Source organism: Myotis yumanensis, unplaced genomic scaffold (genome assembly GCF_028538775.1).
Source record: "Myotis yumanensis isolate MYYU_CA2020_CCGP unplaced genomic scaffold, mMyoYum1.0.hap1 SCAF_8, whole genome shotgun sequence".
Taxonomy (NCBI): Eukaryota; Metazoa; Chordata; class Mammalia; order Chiroptera; family Vespertilionidae; genus Myotis; species Myotis yumanensis.
The window spans coordinates 36,635,077-36,661,096 of NW_027223759.1; the positions used below are offsets into that span (position 1 = coordinate 36,635,077).

The 26,020-nt window shown below is 37.4% G+C and overlaps 1 protein-coding gene across 2 annotated transcripts; it reads right to left on the reverse strand.

Annotated features, from left to right (window-relative positions):
• Positions 1-1,585: 1,585 nt before the first annotated feature.
• On the reverse strand, positions 1,586-14,111 carry DUSP19 (dual specificity phosphatase 19). 2 transcript variants are annotated; one of them, XM_070422627.1, is made up of 4 exons: positions 13,766-14,111; positions 9,785-9,831; positions 7,663-7,815; positions 1,586-5,080 (listed from the first exon to the last, which is right to left on the reverse strand). In XM_070422627.1, exons 1-4 carry the CDS (start codon positions 13,989-13,991, stop codon positions 4,841-4,843), a joined length of 666 nt encoding a protein of 221 aa, XP_070278728.1. In that variant the 5' UTR covers positions 13,992-14,111; the 3' UTR covers positions 1,586-4,840. The 2 variants fall into 2 exon arrangements, with proteins under 2 accessions (XP_070278728.1, XP_070278729.1); XM_070422628.1 differs by having other exon boundaries at positions 4,992-5,080; positions 7,663-7,697.
• Between the last annotated feature and the right edge of the window lie 11,909 nt (positions 14,112-26,020).

The window sequence follows — 26,020 nt, forward strand, 5'->3', positions numbered from 1 at the left end:
GACCCAGAGGTTAGCGTGGGAACATCTTTTGAGGGCTATCATTCAGCCCACCACACCCAGCAATTCCCTTTTTAGAATTAAGGTCGCAAGAAAGGTTCACCAATGAAGGAGTTTCTATATAAATGTTTATCTAGCCAAGCAAAAGAACATTATGTACCTGTTAAAAAAGTTCAGTTGCTTAGAGTGTTGTCTCATGCACCAAGAAGGTTGTGGGTTCGATCCCTGGGCGGGGCACCCCCTCAGCTATGTGAGGACACAGCAACAAGACTACCATATGTGAACCAGGAAGCCAGCTCTCGCCAGACACCAAATCTGCTGGTGCCTTGATGTTGGACTTCCCAACCTCCAGACTCTGAGAAATAAATTTCTGTTGTTTATAAGTCACCCAGTCTGTAGTATTCCATTATAACAGCCCAAACAGACTGAGGCAGGAGGGTAGGAATGTCCAAAATATACAAATCCACTAATTGTAATTTGCATTATCTGATCTCTATAAATAATGACCAAAGCTATGTCTTTATAAATTAAAATAAATATTACATTTAGAAACATGTTTTTTCCTAATCATTTCATTACAGTAAACAACTGGCAGAAAAGGGGCAGCCAGATACCAAAAGAAGCATCAGTTTAGCTGCTGATTCGCCTGTTATCTTTTACTCAATTAAATGGTTATTACCCATTGAAAGTGAAAAGTAACATCAAAACTTATATAACCTGGGGAGGAATGCATCAGTTTTTTTTTCTTTCATCCTCCCTCCTTTCTAATAAGCAATTTTTTGAATGCCTACTATGGGATACACCTGGTATAGATAAACATCACAGTAAATGATGTTTATCTATACCAAAATCCTCATGGGAGCCCAAGTTTTGGAAAACAATAAAATAAGTATATAGAATTTTGGTGATAATTAGGGCTATGCCATATATAAAACAAGAAAGCTGGATAAAAATGTTAGAGATGGGAACAATTTTAAACAAGGTGATTAGAGAAGGCTTTACCAAGAAGGTAACACTTGATGTTTCTGGGGGAAAGTGTCCTAGGTGGAGGTAACAGCAGATAATGAAGTGGAACCTTAATTATGCATTTTCAAGGAATGCACAGCCAAGAGGCCAGTTTGGTTAAAACAGGGAGAGTGAGGGAGAAAGCAGTGGGCAATGAGTATGTCAGAGAAGTAATGATGTGTGAAGTGGTAGGTGGGTGCTGGATGATGTCTGACTTATCTCAATGATGTCATGGTTAGAATTTTCAAGTAGTTTAACTTGAGAATAATTCAGCATCTTCTCCTGACTTAAAACACAAGGATGTTCTATTGTATTTTCAATGCCAATTTATCCACTGTAATGCCAATTATAATATCTTACTTTAGCTTTTCATTTCTTAAAGTGGCTGGAGCAAATAAATCTTTATAGAACTTAAACATTTATATTGCAAAGTGTATAATTTTGTATCCTGTCAACAGATATTTGAACCCAGAATTTGACAACAGTTGTTAAATCTTTTAAAACAAATAACCTCAAAGAAATAAAGGTATTAAGGGGAAATAATACAATTTATTATTTTATTAAAGTATTTCAATACTTGGAAACAATAAAGAGTACATTATAAATACAGCTACAAAATAAGTCAAGCTTCACTTGAAATAGAAAAGTTTACGTTACTTTAAAAGTATATCAATGGAAACAACCACAAATTTGTTAACTGCAAATGCCATTGTATGTATTGCAAGAATATAAAACTTTAAAATCTTCTGGTTTAAATTCTTAAATAACTACTGAGTAACTAAATATGTTCAGGATCCTTTGGGCAGAAAAATCAACTTTTTAAAATATGTTGCTTTCAGAGAGAGGAAGGGAGATAGAGAGAGAAACATCAATGAGAGAGAATCATTGATTGGCTGCTTCCTGCACTGGGGACCAAGCCCACAACCCAGGCATGAGTCCTGACCGGAATCCAACCATGACCTCCTGGTTCATGGGTCCATGCTCAACCACTGAGCCACACAGGCCAGGCTGCAATAACAATTTTCAAATACTATACTCCATATCCTCTGAAATCTTTAAGTTAATATAATGGTCTAAATTTTGTCCAAAGGAACTTAAGAAAAAGATTTCTTCAGTTTTCCAAAAATTTAAATATTTAGTGGTTTTCAGTTCAAACTATATGACATCACAAACTTATATTAAAGCACAGAGTCAGCAAAACATTAAAAAAATATTAACTTAAAATAAAAAGAATTTATCATATATCCCAGTACCATTTTTCTGCTCATCTTTCTCAAGTTGCTAGGAAGGCTCTATTATTTCTTTCCAATGTTTAAAAACAAATGATACTTTCATTTCCTCTTTCCTTTAAAAAATGGTAGAAAATTCTATTTTAAAATAGAGGTTAAAACTCCTTAAAATGCCGTAACCGGTTTGGCTCAGTGGATAGAGCGTCGGCCTGCGGACTGAAGGGTCCCAGGTTCGATTCCGGTCAAGGGCATGTACTTGGTTGCGGGCACATCTCCAGTGGGGGGTGTGCAGGAGGCAGCTGATCGATGTTTCTCTCTCATTGATGTTTCTAGCTCTCTATCTCTCTCCCTTCCTCTCTGTGAAAAATCAATAAAATATAAAAAAAAAAACTCCTTAAAATATTATTCCCTTTCCTTCAAAACAGATCTATATTTGGTATACATTTTTAAATGTATAATACATGAGATAAAGAATTATAATGATAACATTCCTTTTTATAAATAATCAGGTGTGACAGAGTGACATATCCATGGAAAACATAATAAACATACTATATACATATTTCCCATCATTGCCTTCCATAGTACCCCTAATTTAAAAGAGTGAGTTACATTTGTTGATCTATTTTAGATGTCGCAAACTGCTATCATTTAAGATAAAATAAAACAGATGCTCAAAGCACTTCTGTAGATGATACAGAAGATATGCGCTTGCACCATAACCAGATCACTATAGGCAACAGCTAAGCACACAAAATACAGACATAAGTAACACACTACCCATTATGAACCAGTTCTATTCAGGCTTCAGGTTACAACATTTAATGGCTGAAAACGAAATAGCACCTAACAAAAGAAAATGTGTTTAAATAAATGTTTTCATGTGAATGGAAAAGGTTCACCCTGCAAACCCTCAGCAATACTGACTACAGAGACAACATCAGTCTAATATTTAAGAGGATTCTGTCTGCCTTGGTTGGCTTCAGACAACTCACAGTAGGTTGATTACATTTACACTGCTTCTCAACAGAAGCAGAGTTCATAGTTTTGCACGTGATAGCATCTTATCAAGCTATAAGCAATCTCGAGACATAATTTGCATTTATCACGCCTGTTTGCTCCTGGCAGCACAGGAAGGCCTACTTTCTCAAATGCACAGCTGGGCTCAATGAGCACTTTCCAACTTACATATGGCAGTATACTAGCTCTCTAGAATATGTATTTAAGAAGAGTTGACTTTCTTAATAAAATCTTAATGGCTATGATATTTTCTAAGTCATGAAAGGTTGCTTGAAAGCTATTGAATAAATCATTTTATAATTATATTAATTTTAAGTACATTTTATTTTGAATAAGTCAAAGAATATCTTTAAGCAAATTTATAATGTGGAGGTGAGCCTTGCCAATATGGAGACTTTATTTTTAAAAAACAAACCATTCAAAGCCTCTGGCCAGAGGTAACATTATAAATAATTTTAGGCTTTCTAGCAATATATTTAAAATTTCTTATAAAGCCATAATCCTTGTTTCCTTAAAATATGTTATCTAGTAGGATATTGAACTAGAAAACAGATCATTGAACAAATGACAACTAAAAAACAAATTTTCAGTACAAAATGTTTTTCCACAGATCTAAGAAGATAAAAAAATTATGCCTGGGACCCAAAAAACAGAATGCTAGGGACCCAAGATGAAAAAACACACAATGCAAGAGACTAGATCACCTAATTAAAGAACCATAAGCTCACAATAATGTAAGAGAAAAAATCTACACAAAAACATATAAATTAATGCAGAGTATATAATTAAATTTCAAAAATCAAAATAGAAAGTGGGTACAAAAGGACATAAAAATTTTGTGAATACTGTAACCACTATGTAAATATTGTGTAAACCTTCACATTTTGGTTACTTCTTTTGGAAGGTTTACAGTATTGATTGCTGTTTTTTTTAGTATATATATTTTTATTGATTTCAGAGAAGAAGGAAGAGATAGAAACATCAATGGTGAGAGAGAATCATTGATTGGCTGCCTCCTGCACGCCCCCTACTGGGTATCGAGCCAGCAACCCGGGCATGTGCCCTTAACTGGAATCGAACCTGGAACCCTTCAGTCTGCAGGCCGACGCTCTATCTACTGAGCCAAACCAGCTAGGGCACGATATTGGTTTTTAATCTTAAATTATTTATGAAGAAATTTATCTCCTTCTGAAATGGTAAGTCAAGTAGCATTTCAAGTTTTTTCCTTCCTGGATACAGTTGCTGGAATAGAAAAGTCTTAATCACTGATTTAACCTTTCCATGCTCTAACACAGATTTTTAAATTTAAGCATTTTTTCTTCTACAGAAATCAATTATTGGTAATACATTGTTATTCTCCCTTAGCAAATCAAAGAAGCATTTAATCACACATTATAATACCAAAGAAAACATTATAATTTTAAAAATTATTTATATGCTATCTCAGGACAATCAATTGACCTTCATTTTCACTAAAAAAAAAAAAAAAGGCAAGAGAAAAGGAAGTTTTTATTAGTCTACAAAAAGGGGAAAGGTGGTTATAGAAGCCAATTCAGAAACTAGTTGTCCATCATCTGCTAGAATGTAACTCATGAACTGTTGTCTCCTTCTAACTCCTGTATTTTGTCAGACTTATTGCTTTCTTTGCCCTCTTGATATGTACGGAGCTGTTCCATGAAACCAGCATTTGGACATATGGAAGGCCTTGCATTTTTCACCAAAGAAAAAGCAGTGGCAAATGAGATTTCTTCAGAATTCATCAGGAAGCCTATCACAATTGCAGCTGCCCTGGAAACCCCTGCATTGCAATGGACTAGAACCACTCCATCCTGCAATAAAAATCAAACAAAACTCTTCATTATTAATTTAAGAAAGGTTATTAAATCAATAGTACATTCTTATACTATTAAAAATTATAAAAAACCAGAGGCCCAGTGTGTTGAGCATCTGCCCCGTGGTGGTCAATGCGCATCATACCTACTGGCCAGTTGGCCAGTTGGCCAGTCGCTTAGCCTTTTATATATATAGATATTCATCCAATCAATTTATTCAATTATCAAAATACAATTCATTGCAAGGAAAGAATGGAAAAACTAATCAATCGATCAACCAACACCTCCTCTTTCCAACTGCTAGGATTGAAGTGCTTTGATGAGGTCTTTGGAATTCTGAAACAGTATCCTTTGTTAAACTGAAATAACCCAGTAAAGTACACATATAAGCTTAATGAAGAAAACATAACCATAAACTAAACAGAAAGCCTGAGCTATTCCATGTACACAGAGTGTTCCCATAAAGATAGTGGCATTAGTTTGGAAATCTCTGTGTAAAATGATCAGCAAGGAAAACAATTTTCTACCTTTAGATATATTCTGGAGGGAAGTTGGACAGCAGTCTGGTGATTGGGGGGGCTGAGGTGTAGGAGGATATAGGGGGGATAAATGGTAATGGAAAATATTAAAAATTTAAAAAATAAGCTAAACTTATGATGTAGTAAAATGACACAAATAGCTCATGACAATGTGAAGTAGAAAAGGTAACTAGACGCCAGCACGAGGTCAATAAATGAATAACGTTTCAAGTAGCTTGAAAATGATACTTTGTAAGTGAAAAGAGACACAGTGTAAGACCAGTGCTGATGGGGGTAATATTGCATTAATAATGAATGTGATAGATCTGATGGAACAGCACTGATACAGGTTGGCTTGTTTCAGGCTTTTAAAAAGTTAATGTTCTGAATGAAATGTAGTGAACTGTGGGACACACTACAGAACTAGACATTTTAGTTACTTAATTTCCTGATTCTTCTTGTGGTAAAAGATTGAAACAGAGGAAGGGGGAAAAAACAAAACTTAGAACTAAAAACTCTCTACCCAAAGCATGTATTAGCAATACTATGTTTATAGTTCATTGACTTATTTTACTTTTGCAAGGCAGTTTTCTCAGATTCATAAATCTGTTGCATTGCCTAGATCTGTTGTAACAAATTTGCAAGTGCATCTCATTTCAAGAAATCCATGTGATCCACAACAAAATTAGTTAATATTTTGAAAATCCTCATATCAAAAAGACAATTTCAATTGTTTTCTTATCCTATATAATAAAAGGCTAATATGCAAATTGACTGAACGGTGGAACGACTGGTCGCTATGATGCACACTGACACCAGGGGGCAGACGCTCCATGCAGGAGCTGCCCCCTGGTGGTCAGTGCGCTCCCACAGCGGGAGCACTGCTTGGCCAGAACCTGAGCTCACAGGCTGGTTAGTGCAGCGGCAGTGGTGGGAGCTTCTCTCACCTCTGCGGCAGCACTAAGGATGTCCAACTGACCACTTAGGCCTGCTCCCCAAGGGCTCCTGGACTGTGAGAGGGCACAGGCCGGGCTGAGGGACCCGCCCTCCAGTGCATGAATTTCGTGCACCAGGCCTCTAGTGTGTATATATATTTAAGTCATTTCCAGATATTAACTTTTTGTACAAGAAAAGCAAAACACAAATATTCACTATACACATATGAAACTTTTGTCACTTTGTACAATAGTTCATTTTGATGAGACTAAAGATATTTTAAAATCATAGTGTAATATCTGATAAAAACTTTCAAATGAACTTTTTAAAAAATATGTTTTTATTGATTTGAGAGAGAGAGAGAGAGAGAAAGGGATGGAAAAGGCAGAAAGGAGATCATTAGACAAAATTCAATTAAACTGGAGTCTAATGTTAACTGTCATTAATAATCAGGTGTTCCTGGAGAGTTAGCTTTTCTCTGTAAGTGCTTCTACATTCCCATCTACTCATCTCACATAAAGTTTGTAAGAATTACATGCTGATTAAAAATGATGTCATTTCAGTCGAATTATGGGTAACAGCCAAAGCAGAAGCCCGGCCTGTCAGCGTGTTGACTTGGATCCAGTACCAAGATCGAAGTATTATACCATCAGTTGGTCTTCTATAGCCAGAGACCCAGCATTTTCATACAATCTCAGAAAAGCAATACCCATTCAGTCCTTGGAGCACCCTAAAATTCTATTGTTAAAATGCACAGATTCACAATCCCTACTGTGGCCACAAAAATAAATGCATATTAATTTTCATAAATACACTAACAGGACTAGAGCTACCTCTATCCTACAGTCCACTTGAGTAGCTTACAAATTGATCAGTGGCAGGTGGGTTATAAACTGTCAGAGGAAATCTAAGTACATGGGCATAGGAAGAGGAGAAATTAATTTTGAAAATGAATATATCATTGAGAAAAGAGCAATTAGAGCACTAAATAGTTGTAGGAATTCATGAAATATTGTTTCATAATGGTTCTTTACATATTCACTACAAATAGAATAAAAACTAAGTAATGGACCCATATTTTAAAATTCCTGCTTCTGAAGAACTTTGGATCAAAACCAAACTTACCTTCATTTTTGCTTGTTCAATAAATTCAAAACATTCTGGAAAATAAGACAGGATATTGGTTTCGGGCAGATCCAGTATAGAAATGCTCTTATATATAAAGTCACTGAGGAAAGCATTTTCAACTCCATATGCAACATTGAGAATATGAGTCACCTTAAAGAGGAAAAAAAAAAAGGATGATTTTAAAAAATTCTCATGAAGTAGGTTAATTGAAAAGAGGCTGGGATGTTGAGATTGTAACAAGAATACACAATTTAAGCATGAAGCGTACTTAAATAATAGTTCCTCAAGAAAGCCTGATCTGATGCTTCATCCCTCACCGAGGTGCTATTTCTATATATTTTCATAGCACTCTCTACTTTTCCCATTATAACCCTTACCTCTTAGAGATTGTTTGTCTCCTTCACTGTATTGGAAACTCCACCAGGGTAGGGAGTATGTGTAGCTTAGTCACTATTATTATTATTTCTTTAAATTTAAATTCTTTATTGTTTAAAGTATTACATGAGTCTCCTATTTCCCCCACTGACCTCTCCCCGGCCACCCTCACCCTCAAATATATTTTTATTGATTTCAGAGAGGAAAGGAGAGAGATAGAAACATCAATGATGCGAAAGAATCATTGATCGGCTGCCTCCTGCAAGCCCCCCCGCTAGGGATTGAGCCCGCAACCCAGGCATGTGCTCTTGACCGGAACCAAACGCAGCATCCTTCCATCCTGTGGACGATGCTCTACCCACTGAGCCAAACTGGCAAGGGTACTTACTCACTATTATAAGTAAGCATTGTGAATGAGCAGTGACCTTGGCACAGAGAGTACTTAAAATGTTTGTTTCATAAGTCAATGGATGTCCATATAAAAAACTTAAGAGATGTGTGTCAGCAGCACAAACTTCCCTTTTGATAATTATTTCCTCTTCGTAAGTACATGGTTCTCCAGTATGGATGCACATTCGAATCACCTGGTGAGCTTTTAAAAAATATCAAACCCAAAGGCTCTGATGAATTAGTGTGGGTGAAACATGGGATGGCTATGACAGATTTTCTTTCAGATGGTTCACATAAGCAACCTCCTACTCCATATATACATTCAAGCCCCTTTCCTAGCGCCCGCCAAGCATATGGAAGGAGCCATGGAAAGTCCTTTAAGAGAATCCAAAGGCTACACAGACAAGACAAATGAGTCACTGTTTCTTGTCCTAACATGCTTGTCATTGTATTTATTATTTCTTAGCATATGTCTTAGTTTCTAAAAAAAAAATTTAAAAATAAGAAAATCTTTTTATTGATTTCAGAAAGGAAGGGAGAGGAAGAGAGAGGTAGAAATATCAATGATGAGAATCTTTGATTAGCTGCCTCCTCCATACCCCCTACTGGGGATCAAGCCCAAAACCCAGGCATGTGCCCTGAATGGGAATCGAAACCATGACTTCCTTGTTCATAGGTTGACACTCAACCACTGAGCCACACCAGCCAGGCTGCATCTTAGTTTCACAGAGGAAAGGAGAGGGAGAGGTAGAAACATCAATGATGAGAATCATTGATCAGCTGCCTCCTGCAATCCCCCTACTGGGAAATTGAATCTGAAACCCAGGCACGGGCTCTGACCAAGAATCCAACCATGACCTCCTGGTTAATAGGTGGATGCTCAACCACTGAGCAACACCGGCCAGGCAAGAGCAACGATTCTTACTGGAGGGTGGAACAAAGTGATTTGGGAGAGGCAGGGAGTATCGAAAAGAATGCAACCCTGCCTCTCACCCATGAAGCAAATGAGTGCTAGGCCCCTTTCTAGGTTCAGGAGATACAGAAATGAGCAAGGAGTAAGACCTTTGCTCTTAAAAGAAGATTTTGAGATGAGAATACATTCTCTGAAAGAATTCAAATGAGGCAATGCGGCGAGTTGGGAGGCGGCAACATGAGTCAGGGTAGGCCTTTCTGAAGGTATTACTTTTCAACTGAGACCTTATGACAGAGTAGGCCATACTTAGTTCAGGGCAAGGGGACTGCAAGTTCAGTAATCTATTCCTTCTGGTCCCATAACACTTTGTTCTCCTATAGCTCTTCACACCTCTGCTTTGTATTATTATCCTCAGTAAACATAGATATATATTTTTTTTACCTTGTGCTTTTTCAGTGTATCCAGGTCATGAGCAGCATCTTGTGATCCTATAAGAAATAAAGTCATATCACCTTGAACATGAACATAATCATCCTGACTTTTTATCCAATTTTTGCAACAATTCTGTTATTTATTTATTTGTTTATTTATTTTAAAAACAACGACTTGGGAGGACCTCATTACAACTTTCTGAAAGACAAGTTGGTGATAGCTATAAAAATATTCATCTGTGTATATGATTTCCCACTTCTAGGAATTTGTTCTAAAAGTTCTGGATGTTATAAAGATCGGCTATCAGGATGTTCATCATAGTATTGTTTGTGATACCACAAAAATAAAGCAAAAACCCAATAATAGGCTGTTTTAATCTATGTTTTTTTTTTAAAAAATCCAATAATAGGGGTTGGGTTAAATAAAAGATGGTTCAATTGTGTAGTGAAATATAAACAGATATTAGATAGGGCATGGAAATATATTCCCAGGATATTAGGTAATAAAAGCAGGTTATAGTATACCATCATCCATTTTTGTAATAACAAAAAATGTGTATGCTTAAAATGGGACAGGATGTATATAGAACAAAATGTTAAAAGTGGGGTTACAGGTGATTTTTCTTCTTCTTTCTGCTTATTTGTATTTTTTACAAAAAGATATTTGTTTAGAAATTTAAAAAAAGAGTATCTTTAAAAAGACTTAGTACCAGCTGGTTTGGGAACATCCAGTAGATTAAGCAAGCACTGCTGATCTATAGAATGCCACCCACATTCTATGCACTGCTAGCACTGTACCCTTTTACAGTTTCTTCCTGTCAAAGTTGCTTTCCAGATTTCCCACACTTGGAAAAGGACTCTAGTTAATAAGCAAATTCTTACAAGTGAATAACTCGTTAAAATTAAGTGAAAAAGTATATACAATGAAAAAATAGGATATTTATTATTCAAGTATTTACTTTCCTGAATTAGGTTTTATTTCCATAAACAATGTTTTTCTTACCTTACCTAACGGGGAAATCTGCCAGCTTCTCTGACATGGTTTTAGGTAGCGGAAAGGCCAGTAAGTGGGCTGGTTGGTCAATATTCTCTTGGTAATACAAAGCTCAAAGGCTCCTCAATGAGCTTTATTTTGCTTAAAAGTTAGCCTATCAAAATATTAACATTTGTTAAAGCTGAATGGTGGATACACAATTGCCTGTTATAGTATTGTCTGAAATTTTCTGTGCATTTGAAATAGTCCATAATTTTAAAAAATTCTCAGCTCTCTATCAGAAATCCTTACCATCTCCAGAGTGGGGGGAAATGGGATCAAAAAAATTAATTGAAATGTGATGGTTTAACATGTATTCATTTTTTAAATAATAATTCTACTTTGACAAGTCCCTACAAAAAAAAAGAAAGAAACATGCACTAGAAATTCTTTCCTATTTTCACCCTAAACTGTCATTATTACATTTATCAAAGCTGGATACTTTGATCACTTCCATTACACACAAACACACACACACCCCAAAAGGAACATGTCTATTATATTTCAGAGTTGTCTGCCATATTTTGAAAGTGACTTCCAGAATATGAGTGTGTTGATACAAATTTAGTATCCTTTTAAAAAATATATTTTTTATTGATTTCAGAGAGAAAGTGAATATGGATGAGAGAGAAACATCAATGATGAGAGAGAATCATTGATTGGCTGCCTCCTGCATGCCCCCCACTGGGGATCGAACCTGGGCATATACCCTGATCGGGAACTGAACCAGTGACTCTTCAGTGCCCGACTAACTGAGCCATACCAGCTAGGACAAAATTTTCGACTTTTACAAATGAAGTTCAATTGAAGAAAAGTCCTTTAAAAAGTTGTAAAAATATAATCTGCAAAGCCTTGGACAAAAATTCTCACTAACATCTTTTGGCAACCTGTCAGATAGTCCAAGGGCCTATGTGAGATTTTTGAAAGGTAGAAGCTTGTTTGAATTTATCAACTAACTGAAAAAGACAGGTTATATTTTTAAAAGACAGAATATACTTTAAACTTATATTTTAGAAAGACAGATTATATTTTATATAAATATATGCACTATATTTAGCTCTCCATTGTCTTTATTCTCCACCAAAAACAAAAGTTAATTGGCAGGTAGTGCTGGGTTGGTGTTGTGTAGTTTTGAAGAGGTGAAGGAAGCTTTTGGAGGCAACCTAGAAACAACCCCCATCTCCAGAAAGAAACCTGGTCTGGTCAGAAACAACCCCTGCATCATTCATGTGGAAGAACTTTAGATGTAACCGTCCAAGGTCCCTCAGGAATGAGGCACTTGTAACTAAGCAGGAAAAGGTCCCGCTTCCTCTCAGAAGACAGGAGGTTGTGCCTGATGAAAAGATCCCATTTCCTGGTCCAGAGAGGGGACCACATAAAGTACCAGTTTCTCAAGGCCCTCCAGAACTCTCCCAGGATCCTGGGAAGAATCCCAATGCCATTATGAGAACACTACCTTGATCAGCTCCCTTTGGATACGTCTAGATAAAAAAAGTAATAATAAGAAAAATTTAAAATTTTCCAATAATGTTAAACCATTATTACTGCAATGGAAGCCAAATAACTGAAAAATGTGCCTGGATATATATCCTTTCCTAGGTGTGCAAGTCCTGGGTGAAGTTTCTAGACTATAAACCCACTTAATTTTTCACTGCTGCACAAACTAGTTGGAGATATTTATTTGGTGAATTTAAAGATAGCTCATGTAACAATTCATACAATACACAACACAATCACAACTCGTATGTATACTGCAATTGGTTTGCTTCAAAAATCTTGAACACACAAACAGATACACGTACAACACAAAAGCCCTTTTACAACAACCTCAGAACAACCCTATGAGATAAGCAGATACTGTTACTTCAGCTTTACAGATGGCTTTTAGGGGGACCAGAGAGGATAAATGACTTGCGCCAGTTCATCTAGTTAAGTTAGAGGCACAGCAGGGCTGCAAACCTGGATTCCCTGAGGCAGTCGATATGTTCACAGAGAGCAGGAGTCAATCAGACTTGAGCTTGATGTCCAGCTATTAAATACCAGTGTTTTAACCTTGTGCAGGTTACTTAACTGATCTTAAACCCAGAACCCATCTGTAAAATGGAGCTGATGATCACTACTTCAGAGTTTTTAAAAGGAGTGAGATGCTGTGTGTATCTGGCTATTTCTGACTCCCAGTCCAGTGCTTTCACTCAGCAATGGCTTGGCTGCATAAATATTGACAAATTATTAATCTTTCCAATTCTTAATCTCTCTAGTCATAAATGAAAAAAAATTCAAACCTGAAAAAATTGTTGACTATTTTATTAAGACTACTGTACCATATTCTTGCCAAGCTAACAAGTTTATACATTTATAACTGTGCTTCGTTTGCTATTTGTGGACTAATCTTTGTATAGAAAAATCAGTATTTTCCATAATGCTAAAAGTCATAAAACCATCAGACTCATAGCTATAAAATAAAGTCCACCTTTTCCTTCACATTCTATAAACAGCCACCATGGACAGATGTGGTCACAGGAAGCATGCCTTCCTCATGGTTTGTAACAGCAGAACAGGCAAGCAAGCATTTGACTATTTCAAGTACTATTCTATAACTTTAAATTCAAACTTGAAGTTTTTCCTAATAAAAGCATTTTTTTCATTTGATTTTTAAAAACTATATCCTTTTATAATAATACGCCCCCCTCTACATTAATGTGTTATTCTCCAGAGTTAGAAAAACAGGAAGAAAGTTTTTCCTAAAATTCAAATACCAGGTGCTATGTGCTACTAGAATCTATACTTTCTATGGGCGCAGAAACTCCTCTAGCTAGCTGAGGGAAGTCCCGTGTCCAAAAAAGGAAACCTTTTAACTTTTTCGGCAGGACAGCTGATAATACAAACTATCAATATATTAAGGTAAATAATGATAAAATAATATGATCAAAGGACTCAATGACAAATCGATATACTCACCCAGGAGCAACCATGGCTTAATAACGCCAACTTGCAGGTCCAAGCTAAGATCCTGCACATAACCACAACCACCCCCACTGCTCGGCTCTACTTCTTCCACAACATGAATTCTGGCGTCTTTCCACGTTTCTATAATTTTCTTTCCAGTTAGCGTTGTCACCCTGGTGCATTGCTTCCTGAGATTATTCCGGGAGAACGCTTTAATTTCCTGGTTCAGGGAGTGCATTACATGAGCGGTGACTAGGAACAAATACAAGCAAACCCAGCCAGCACAGAAAAGGGCTGAACTGCTTGTCCCTTCGAGCTCAGGTATGAATGCAGCCCCGGGAGTGCACGGCCCTCCAGGTGCCCGCGGCAGCATCACCCGGGAGACTGACACTTCCGGCTCCTTGCTCCCCGGCGCCTCGATGTAAGACAAACTGTGATTGGCCGTTGAGAAGCGGGCGCCGATTGGATGCCCGTGTCAACCGACAGCCTGCGTGTTTCCTCGTCGGTTCAAGGAATCCGCTAGTGTTCTCTTACTGCCGCTGTTTAAAGCTAGCGTTATTAGTCACGAAGAATGGCAAAATATAAGACTTCATTGGAGAGAGGGCTGGTATTTCGAGCTCTTTAAAAGCAGTGATTTTCGATCTAGGTGGGCGGGTGTCACTTGTAGTGAATGATAGGGGTGACCTGGGTATTGCGCCCGCTTTACAGTGCAAACCTCCCTGTTTCTAGGCTAATCCAGCGGGGGTGGGAGGTGGGCTACAGCAGACATTCAAAGTTATTTTTCACTCTCTGCCCTTCATACTTCCTCTTGTTGCTGTTACTGCCCAGAAGAACGTTTACTACATTAAAAACTATTCGTGAAATAACAATTTAAATCTGCGAAGATATTTTTATTTAAAGTTTTTAAATTGTTTCTGTATGCAGATTGACAAGAGCTTAAACATGTATTTTCTGACTTCCCTCCTACATTTTCACCATCAGTAAAACTGCCGAAGAGCCTTTTATGCAGTAAATATATACACACACTGTAAGAAGCATTGCAGCAAGTCCTTCCACAGAGTTGCAGAAATTCAAGCTTGCATACATCCACATTTACAAAAACAATTATAGAATGATGATTCTGGTTGCAAAAGGATGATTTTTTTTTTCTGCAAAAGAAATCACAAGATTCCTTTGGAATTTTCCTTTCCCCACATTGGATTTAATGAAAACATTCTCCAACACCACACATGAAAATTTTTGTTGGGTTGAAATGCTCTAATGTAAAAATAAAATAAAACAAATTTCTCCCAATTGAAAAGAATGATATATCAATCAGCCCAGGCTATCTACAAGGCACACGCTAAAATGATGAATTGAACAATTTATTTGCATAATTTAAACAATCACAGGTTCATAAAAAACAACTCTAACCACAAATCACTCCATATGTTTATCATAAATGAAAAAAAGATGACCAACTATTGAGCTAGGCATTGTGCTTATAAGTAATTTTTAGATTGTCAGTGTTATCCATCTGGTGTTTAATGATGCTTTATATACATTATTCCATTACATCTCACACAAGCCTATTATGTATTTACTATTATAATCATCTACATTTTACAACTGAGAAAATTCAGATGCAGAGAGAGCAAATAACATATCCTACAGTACCCTGCTCATAAGTTTATAGCCACAAATAATGCCTAGGTTTGTTTCAGTCCAATGCCTTAGCTCTTATTTACTGTGGAATACTGTTCTGCTCCCAAAATAATTGTAGTTAACAAATACTTATTGAGCACATACTAAATGCCAGGCACTGTTATAGTCACTGGGGATATGGCAGTGAGTAAAAACAAAATCTTGTCTTTTGTGGAGTTTATATCCAAGTGGAGGTGGTAGATGGACAGACGGAGAGAGTGTGAGTGTGTGTGTGTGTGTGTGTGTGTGTGCGCGCGCTCACCCACATTGTCATGATTTAAGTGCTAAAAAAGAAAAACTGTGAAATAAGGGAACAGACTGAAAGGGCAGTGTGCTATTTGCTACGGGTTAGTGAGAGAAGACCCTCTGATGAAACTAATTTTGAGCAGATACCTGAATAAAGTGAAGGAGCCAGCCCTGTAGATATCTGTGGGGAAGAACTTTGCAGACGGAAGAAATAGCAAGTGTTGGAGATAGGAGTATACTGGTGAGAGGTAGGAGAAGGGGAAGTTCAAGAAACTTCCAGGTCCCTAATGTGGCTTGTGGGGGTGAGTGAAGGGAAGGGTGGTAGGAGATGAGGTCAGAGAGAAATGATAAAGACTTTGGGTTTATTCTGAGTGAGATGGGAAACAACTGGAAGGAAATGGGTAGCATGGATCCTGTGTTGTACCACCCAGATACTCCCTGTTGTCTGGGAGTGCTTTCGGCTCGCAGAGGGATGTCTTGCGTGAGGTTGTGCCCTTCGCAGGAGAGGCCACATGCATGAATGATTGATGAGGGAGCATAAAGGCCTGGCCATCTTAGCCCAACTTGAAGCAGCTCTGAAGGGCCATTCTGAACCTCGTCCAGCACAGCTAGGAATGAACCTGAGGAGGGGAGGTGAAGGATTAAAGAAAACAGACAAGAGAATACAGTCGGGACCAGGTGGATCACTGTGCCTGGATGAGGAAACAGTGACACAGCCTGTAAGAGGAAGCTTTATTTTATACTCAGATCACACAAAGCAAAACAAGGGCAAGATGTTTACAATATTCTTGCCAGTTTCAAATCTGCTTCTTTCCTGTTGTTGCCATTCTCTGAACTTTATCAAGCCTTGTTTTGGCAGCACTTGCTGCACAAACCCCCCTCCCTCCCCCGGGCAGCCCACATCCCTTAGCTACCTAGGCCTCAGGGTCCGACTATAAGGTAAAGCTTACAACCATAGCAGCTTGGCTAGAATTGTGCTGGGAGGGCTTTGCCCTCCAAGCTGGGACTTGTATGTGGCTTTGCCACAAGTTAGTCTAAGGCTTGATCCTGTCTGAACACTGTAGCCACTCTCCACACCATTCTAGTTCTAAAGGCCAACATGTGGTTGGCCAAGCCTGTCATTGGGCCCGTATAACCTCCTGAATTCTCCATTTGACCAATCCAGACCCTCTCCTCCTTTCCACATATATTGATCCCAAGGACACTCCTTAAAATAGTTCTACATGCTAAATTCTACTTCAGTCTGCTCCTAGGGAAATCCAATTGATGACAAGTGACATGATACTATGCTTATGCTGCAGAAAGATCTTTTTGGCTGCTGTGAGGAGATGGGGTAAAATGGAAGCAGAGAGATTTGTTAAAAGGTACTACAATGGCCAAGATGGAAAATGACAGTGACTTGAGCTAGAAAGGCAGCAGAGGGGAGGTAACCGGTAATCATATTCCAGATACCTGAGAACCAAGACAATAGGATTTATTAGTAGACTGATGAGGGAGATTAGGATAATTCCAAAGTTTTTTGGCCTAAGCAACTAAAGAGTAGATTTGTCATTTACCAAGAAAGGGATGATGTGGAGATGAAAAGTTCAGTTTGGGACATGTTGAGTTTAATATGCCTATTATTCAACCAAAAGGAGATGCCAAGTGGGCAGCTGCACATATGAAACTGGACTTCATAGTAGAGATCTCTGCTGGAGATAAAAATTTTGTCGTAATCAGCTTAAAGCTTCCATTTAAAACCATGAGTCTGAATGAGATGATCTAGTTCTGAAGGTTGATAGAGAAGCCCAATGTGTGCTCTCATTCAGGGGTGAGGAAGATGAGGAGGATTCAGCAAAGAAGACTAAGAAGAAGTCCAGGAGATAGGAAAGAGAAGTCTAAGAGCACAAATAAAGAAATCGTTTCAAGGAGGACAGTGTGATCAGCTGTGTCATATGCTGCTGATAGTGTTGAGTAAGATGAAAACTGAACCTCCCCAGTAAGAACTGATTCTATGTCCCAGCATTATACAAACACTATCGGATTCAATCCTCATGACAACCCCATGAAGGAGGTAATATCTTCTACCTTTTTGAAGAGAAGGACATTTTATTTGAAACTTAAGGACCTAGCATTTGGTCACAGAGTTTGCATTTGTTTGTTAGATTCTACTAATAAGGATAGTTGAACAGAGTTCCTCTTACTCAAAACCCCATGCTTTTAGTACCACATCCTTCTATAGAAGATGTTGCATATTGATCACTGCAGTCCTTGCTGGTAATACTAACATGCCTGCAGTAGCATCAGGCACTAATACACTGATTCTATTCATGGATTCTATCCAACTCAACTCTTCATTTTACAGAAGAGGAACCAAGGTCCAGAGAAGTAAACTGATTTGCCTAAGTCACATCGCTCATTACACATAGTGAAGTACAACAAGTGCTAAATATTGGATCAAGTTGACTTGTATGCTTTTCCAAAAAGCCCTTTAAGGGCAGAACTTCTTTACACATAGCTTGCCTGGATGCAGAGGGGCTGGGAGAAGCATCACTCTCAGGCCTGGAGTCCTGATAGAGAAGAAAGAAGAGGCTAAAGTTATGAGACCCAGGCCAGAGGGAGCAGGCAGCATTCCATCCGTGGAGGAAGCATTGCTTATGCTGGGACATTATTGATAAAGGGTTGTCCTGAAAGAGGGGGCACATCCTTACAAGGGCTAAGGGACCCTAGATCTGGGGAAAATGGGAAGTGAAGTGAATACAGCCAGGAATATGTTCCCATGCCACCACTCTCACACATTTTTCTAACAGATTTAGAGTGTCTATGCCAAGTGCTATGCTAGTCATTTTCCCAAGTGCCACTTCTAATCCTTGCAAAAATCCCACTTTGAGATTAACTGATTGAAATGCAAAAGCTAGTAAACAGTGGGTCCTGGGTTGAACCTCAGGCTAGTTGGATCCCAATGCTTACTTTTATCCCATTATGATACACATTCTGACATCTTACATAATAAAATCATCATAGGAGAGAGTAATCTTCATTAATTCAGATATGGCTTATATGGGTAAAAACATAAATAACCAAGCATATACTTTACATTAAAAATTTTGGCTTAAGTTAACAGTTTCAATTCTGTACCTCACTGAAAATATGCAGACACAGCCTGAAATGAATACAGAAAAAACCAAACTCCTCTCATGATTATAGTACGGCTGCTGTGTGAACGTTTTAAAGACATTTTCAAAAAATTAGTTCAATTAAAGCAAATGTGAATGCAAATTTATGAATACAATGCCCATATGAATTTGTTACTGAAAAGTTTTGATTATACAACATTTTTTGTTTATATATGCATGGTTATGGGAATAATAAAAAAGTAAAAAAAAAAACAGAAGCAGAAACTTTCTATATTTCCTTCCAAATGTTAATTATTTGCATGTCTGTAAGTGATATTTAAGAATCTCACATGGCCCAAAACAAGTGAGATCTTTTCAAAACCTGGAGAAAAACAGCTTAGGACATAATTCAGAAATTTTGAGTTCTATCCTTAATAATACACATTTTTTAAAATAAGTAGGTTCCATATATTTGTCTAATTCTTTTTTCATCTTTTCTACCTTCTCTCAAAAAGCAAATCATTTTTGCTTTATTTTCTTAAATTAGTAACGTGCTAGATAGGTGGGTTACCTTTATTGCAGTCACTTCTGTGGTTCAAAACCATATAACTAGGAAATAAATCAACCAACAAGCACTTATGGAGTATCTACAGTGAGCTTCATACTTGATTAAAGACTGCAACGATGCCCCTCAGAATGGTATTTTATGGAATTTAAGAATATAAGGCATACCATTATTTTATGTACCACCAAGAAAGAAGAAATACTGCCAATTAAACTATTACAATGTTTAAGACATCATTGATTATAAGATGCATCTTGACTTCAAGGAAGTTAATCATATTGAAAAATGCATTTCAGAATTAATAAAATTTAATAATAAATAAAAATAGATTCTGATTTCCAAGAGCTTACAATTCCATTTGGGAGTGGGGAAAATCAACCAAGAAAAAATAAATCAGAGAATAAGAAAAACAGTATGAGCAAAAGCATAGAAATAAAAAAAAATCATATTTGGGGAAACTTCTTAGCTGTAAAGAAAGTACATGTAGGGAATAAAATTTACACAGCCGAAACCGGTTTGGCTCAGTGGATAGAGCGTCGGCCTGCGGACTGAAAGGTCCCAGGTTCGATTCCGGTCAAGGGCATGTACCTGGGTTGCGGACACATCCCCAGTAGGAGATGTGCAGGAGGCAGCTGATCGATGTTTCTAGCTCTCTATCTCTCACCCTTCCTCTCTGTAAAAAAAAAAAAAAAAATCAATTAAAAAAAATTTACACAGTATACTTTCTCCTCTTGTTTGAAAAATTGAAAAAGTCCACTATTGAAAAGTGAACAAAAAAAGTAAAACCAAATTAACTTTATCAGAATATATACCTTCGTGATCATCTGAAAGTGGCCAGTCTTTTGGGAATTTAAGCAACTTAAAATGTTTATTTATTGAAGGAAAGGAAAAAGGCAAAGAAAGGAAAGGAAACAAAATAAAGAAAAAGAAATTATCTAGCTAGCTCGACTGAAAGAGGAAGGGGGAGAAAGACTAGCCAAATAATTATGCCCAATATTATTGAACTAGAGGCCCAGTGCACAAAATTTGTGCATGGGTAGGGTCCCTAGGTCTGGCCGGCAATCAGGACCAATTGGGGCCTTCCTGCTTCTGGTCAGGGCCTTCCTGTGTTCTGCGCCACCCCCTGCTAGTCAGTGCACGTCATAGCGAGCGATCGAACTCCTGGTCTCTTGGTTGAACTCCTGAGGAGACACTTTGCATATTTGCCTTTTATATATATAGATACTTTGGGAAAAATAACTCAAGAACTTTTTTTGTGATATACTCTAGATTTTTTTCTTTTTTACTTTCTTATTTTTATATTTCTACTTTAAAGAGCAGTGATGTCTAAGATGTTCTTGTCATTTATTTTTCAAGGTCAAATATATTATTGGTTTTTAAGCTTGATTCAGACTACTTTACAATGTTTTTTTTATATCACTGTACAGTATTACTTTATTTTATTTTTTTATTTTTATTTTTTAAAATATATTTTATTGATTTTTTACAGAGAGGAAGGGAGAGGGATAGGGAGTTAGAAACATTGATCAGCTGCCTCCTGCACACTCCCCACTGGGGATGTGCCCACAACCAAGGTACATGCCCTTGACTGGAATCGAACCCGGGACCCTTGAGTCCGCAGGCTGACACTCTATCCACTGAGCCAAACCGGTCAGGGCGATACAGTATTACTTTAAAAATGTCTAGAAGTTTCAGGTTCTACCACCATCAAAGATCAGCACTGCATGGAATTTTATTATTATTTTACAAAAAGAGAAGAACAATATAACTTCAGTGTGCATGTGTGCATAGACTCATGTTCATCTATGTGTGTATATGGCTATTTATGTCTTGGTAGCATAAATGACTCTAATTCAAAAGCTGTAGAGTCACACAACATGTGCTCATCTCCATGGTAACCATTTCTAAGATAAATGCATTTCTGAACAATGATCCCAAAATAGTCTGTTACCCATTTTTGTAGATTTCCATTCTAGCAGCAAAAAATAAATTTGAAAACCTTAATCCATTTCTTAACCAACAAAATTAGAGATAACAAACATATATCCAAACCTGCAGAGAAACTATGGTTAAGTGCAATGAAAATTTCTTTAATACACTAAAGATTTTATTCCATCTGATTTTTATCTGATTGGATTATCTATATTTATTGCTTCTCCTGCAACTTTTTGGCTTCCTACATTTTAGCCATTTATCCCTTATGTGATTTCTTTCCTATAAAATGAAGAGGAAGAAATGATCTCCCAGGTCTTTCTTAGCTCTAAAATTTTATGATTTTATGATCTCTCTACTCAACTTGAACCATTATGAGAACATGAGCTTGGGGAATTAAAAACAATTGAAACCTCAGTCAGGCAATCTTTCCCCTTACTAAGTTAGATAAAAGAGAATTTAAAAACTATTTACCACTCCTATAAATTGAAAAGATTTTAGTCTTTTTGTTTTCTTTATTAATGTTGGCTATGAGCCTTTAGAATATCTTAATTTTCTAAAATGAGGACAAATTGAAAGGGGTTCTTATATTGGGGAAATCCTTTCTGTAGTTTTGAAGATGCTCATTTTGCACATCTCCTCTGCTGCAGTTTTAGTGTCAGAATCCAAGGGATGGGGAAAGTGTGCCCCTCAAATGGACTGGGCTAGAACATGTTTCACTGGAGAGAATGGTAAAAAGCAGGGCTGATTCTACCCAACCCTTCTCAGTTCTTGGGAAGTGGAAGGCTGATGGCTTGGCTTTTAATATCTTTGCTACTTTCTGTACCACAACAACCTCTGGGGCCATTAAATTCTCTATGCTCCAAGATTTATAAGGATAAAGAGGAGGTAGTTTCCCTAAATTTATTCAGAAGCCGGCTCTGAATTTGTGACACCATTCTTTTCCTTTGAGAGCAATCCTTACTTTAGACCCAAATCCTTTAAAATTCATTTCCTGCCTTGGGACTATCACATCTTCTCTCACAGCATATCTGAATGCTGACAAGTCCTGCTCTGGGAAATTTCTTCTTTCTCTTATCTGTGCAGAGGTGTTCCTAACAGCACACCCTGCCCAGACCTCCAAGACCATCACTGTTATTCTTGTCCAAACCTAGACTCACTCTCAAATATACTAACTCCTCTTATGCCTACCAATCTAATCCATGCTAACAAAAGAAAAGGAGAGGCTGGAGAATTTGCATCTACCTTTAGGATACAAGTACATTTTGAAAGCAGCCCTTTGCAAGTCAGTGCCATTACATTTTTTGGCTAAATTAAAAATTTAAAAGCATAGAGCAGCACGACAGAATGCCTGAAAAAGGGAGGGTTTTGGCAATGGCCTCTTCAATCCAGGAAAGAGATGGTTTAGGTATTGGGCTCTGAGGGTGCTGCAGATAATAAAAAAAATTTTTTTAAAGTTTTTTTTCATTTTGGTCCCCACAGCCTGGTGAATTTTGTACCTGAAAGGCCTAGCTCTATCAGTCATTGTCCACAGGCCAAGTGTGGCTTGAAACTGCTGTGCCTGCCTTGTCCTGACTTCTTGTCAGGCCAGCAAGATTCCAGGTACTCCTCTCTGAAGGCCATTTGTCTGAATCACTTAATCTTGGGGTGTGACTCTAGTATGTTTAAGGGGCCCAAAAAATAGTTTAGTATTTCATCTACTTCCTCCCTTCTACTATAGAGTCTGAGCTGAGGATAAGTAATACTGTAATACTTTTAATACCAACAGCTTATAGTGTTACTCATATCACATCAAGCTGGTGATCTACTTGGTTTCATTATAGGGCCCAGGCTACCAATAAAGATGTACTTTTTTGTTCTCAAAAGCTAATATAGGGCCAAAAACTTCTATCAAAAGCCCTAACAAGCCCTAGCTGGTTTGGCTCAGTGGACAGAGCATCGGCCTGTGGACTGAAGGGTCCTGGATTCGATTCCAGTCAAGGGCCCATGCCCGGGTTGTGGGCTCGATCCCCAGTGGGGGCCATGTAAGAAGCAGCCAATCAATGATTCTCTCTCATCATTGATGTTCCTATCTCTCTCTCCCTCCCTCTTCTTTTCTGAAATCAATCTATAATAATAAAAATGTAATATGCTAATTAGACTGGACAGCAAAACGACCTTCTGGACATCCTTCTGGATGACCTTCCAGACGAAGCCGGGGCTGCAACGGCCAAAGCAGGGGCAGTCCCAGCGGCTGCAAGGACCGAACCCCTTGCACGAATTTCGTGCATCGGGCCTCTAGTAAAAATATATTTATTTTTTTAAAAAAGCCCCAACAAGAAGCAGGTATACAACAGGTGTCAGTAAGACCTAGATATTTGTATGTTTTTTTCATTGACATGAAACTGCTTAGACCAGGGGTGGGCAACCCCTGGCACACCAGCAACTTTTGCTGGCACGCGAAACCCTCTCTTATAATCTCCCATTTACAATTTTTTTCTTAATATCGACTTCTTTATTTTTCAGATAAATTCAGTGCATCTTAGATAAATAAATAATTTTACATAACAAGTTATCTTAAAGACCATAGACATGGATTGACGAGAGAGAAGAGCAATTTCTATGCCTCTGCCTTAACTCTCCCTGCCTTCCTAGATCCGACCAGTGTTTTGGTTTCATCCACATACGCTTGTGAATCTTTGTTCTCAGTGATGAATTTTGTTAAGTCTCATAATAGGAGTAGCCTGACGGATGAAAGTACTAGCTCATGCATATCTCTGAAGGTCACGAAATATAAACCTGATGTAAAATCTCTGTCATCAGTGATGCAGCAGCAAAAGTCCCACTGATAATATCAAACGGAGTCATACAGTTTTCTGTCGGACTATCAGTGTACATGTATACATTAAAAAATAAATGTATTTTTCATCATCATATACTGTGTTTTTGTCGCTCGAATGAATTTTATTATTTCTTCAAGATTCTTCACATACGTACACCTTAAGAGATATCAAGTAGGCATAACATGTTCTCAAAAAATTAGGGTTGGCACGCAGAAGAATTTTGAGTCAGGGATTTTGCTGGTTTTGGCACGCACTCACAAAAAGGTTGCCCACCCCTGGCTTAGACATTTCTTGGTGATGGTGTGCTATAACTCCTGTAACTATTCTCTATAACAAGGTTGTACTAGTATCTAATCCATGTTATTATAAATAGTACCATTGTGTGCAATTATTTTCTTTTGCTTAGGATTTTTTTCTTAGAGAATATTTCCAGGATTTGAATATTCAAATCAATGTATGTTCATATTTAGAAGGTATGGATATTTTGAATGTTATTTTTACATATGTCCAAATTGATCTCCAAAAGGGTTACAGCACTGTATTAAAGTGCCCTTTTTACCACAAAAACAGTATTTTTTTAAACTTTATTTTTCTTTCTCTTATTTTCCACAGTATAGAGTGTTGCTGCTCTAAATTTGGGGAGACAAGTTTTTCCCCCCACATTGTAAGTTCATGAAGAAAATACAGTTTAGATTTTTTTGTGTGGTATAGAAAGAAAAGGCATTTGATATCACAAACAATACAAAATTAGAAAAATTAATATTTCTCTATTTTATTATAGCTCTTTTCTTACAATGAATCTTACGCTTAACTTAAAATTTATTAAACAAAAATCACATGAAGAGTATATATATATTTTTAAAAATTTTTTTTTATTGATTTCAGAGAGGGAGAGGGAGATAGAAACATCAATGATGAGAATCACTGATTGTTGCCTCTTGCATGACGCCCTCCCTCCTGAGGATTGAGCCCAAAACCCAGGCATGTGCCCTTGACCGGAATCAAACCCTGGACCCTTCAGTCTACAGGCCAGTGCTCTATCCACTGAGCCATGCCGGCCAGGCGTGAAGAGTCTATTAATCAAGCTAGTCTATATAAAAAGTTAAATTTTCCAATGCTACGGCCAATATTGCCAAAATCACTCTTCTATAATTCTTTAGAAATAAAAAAAGAGGAAACTATACTTAGACTGAGTCAATGAAAATGATTTTGAAACTTTTCTTGCCAATTAGGGTAAATATCTCGCAAATGTTTAATACTAACTGAAAAAGTTCTAGTCAATAAAATACTCCACTATGATTCTGAATATTATCTGATCTAAAAAATTGTTTTACTCACACATACCAGCCAGAGAGCTTTTTACATAATCAAATTCCCACAATCAAATTGCCTGAGGTCCTAATAGTATATGTAGCAAGCACTGGGTGAGATTATTATAGACAGGACAGGTAGCACAGGCCTGGTGGTGCCTTCATGCCTGCCAGTCCTCAAAGAAAAAAAAATTGTGAATCACCTGGAAGGAAAGAATGTGGACTGTTCAGTAGGTGATTTATTTTTCTCTCTTTCAACCCAGTGACTCAGCACAGCGAAAGCACTGGGTGCATTCTTCATCTGCTTCTTGAAGAAACCAGCTTTAGGAGGCACTACTCACACAGTCGTGATATTATCACATGCTGTTAGCTTAGCTTCAGAGACATATGTATGCAACTGACCTTAATAAGTTTTTGATTTAGCTATTGCTAGGCATGTCGCTTTGATATTTATTCTAAGTCTCCTCTTTTAAAAATGTTGCTAAAAATTACCATTGAGAAATGTGAAAATAAAATGAACCTCTTGTTAAAAACATTGTTTATAACTCCAGGTCCTTTCGGAGGGAAGAATAAATACTTGTATTTAAAAAAATAATTCAGCCCAGCTAGTGTGT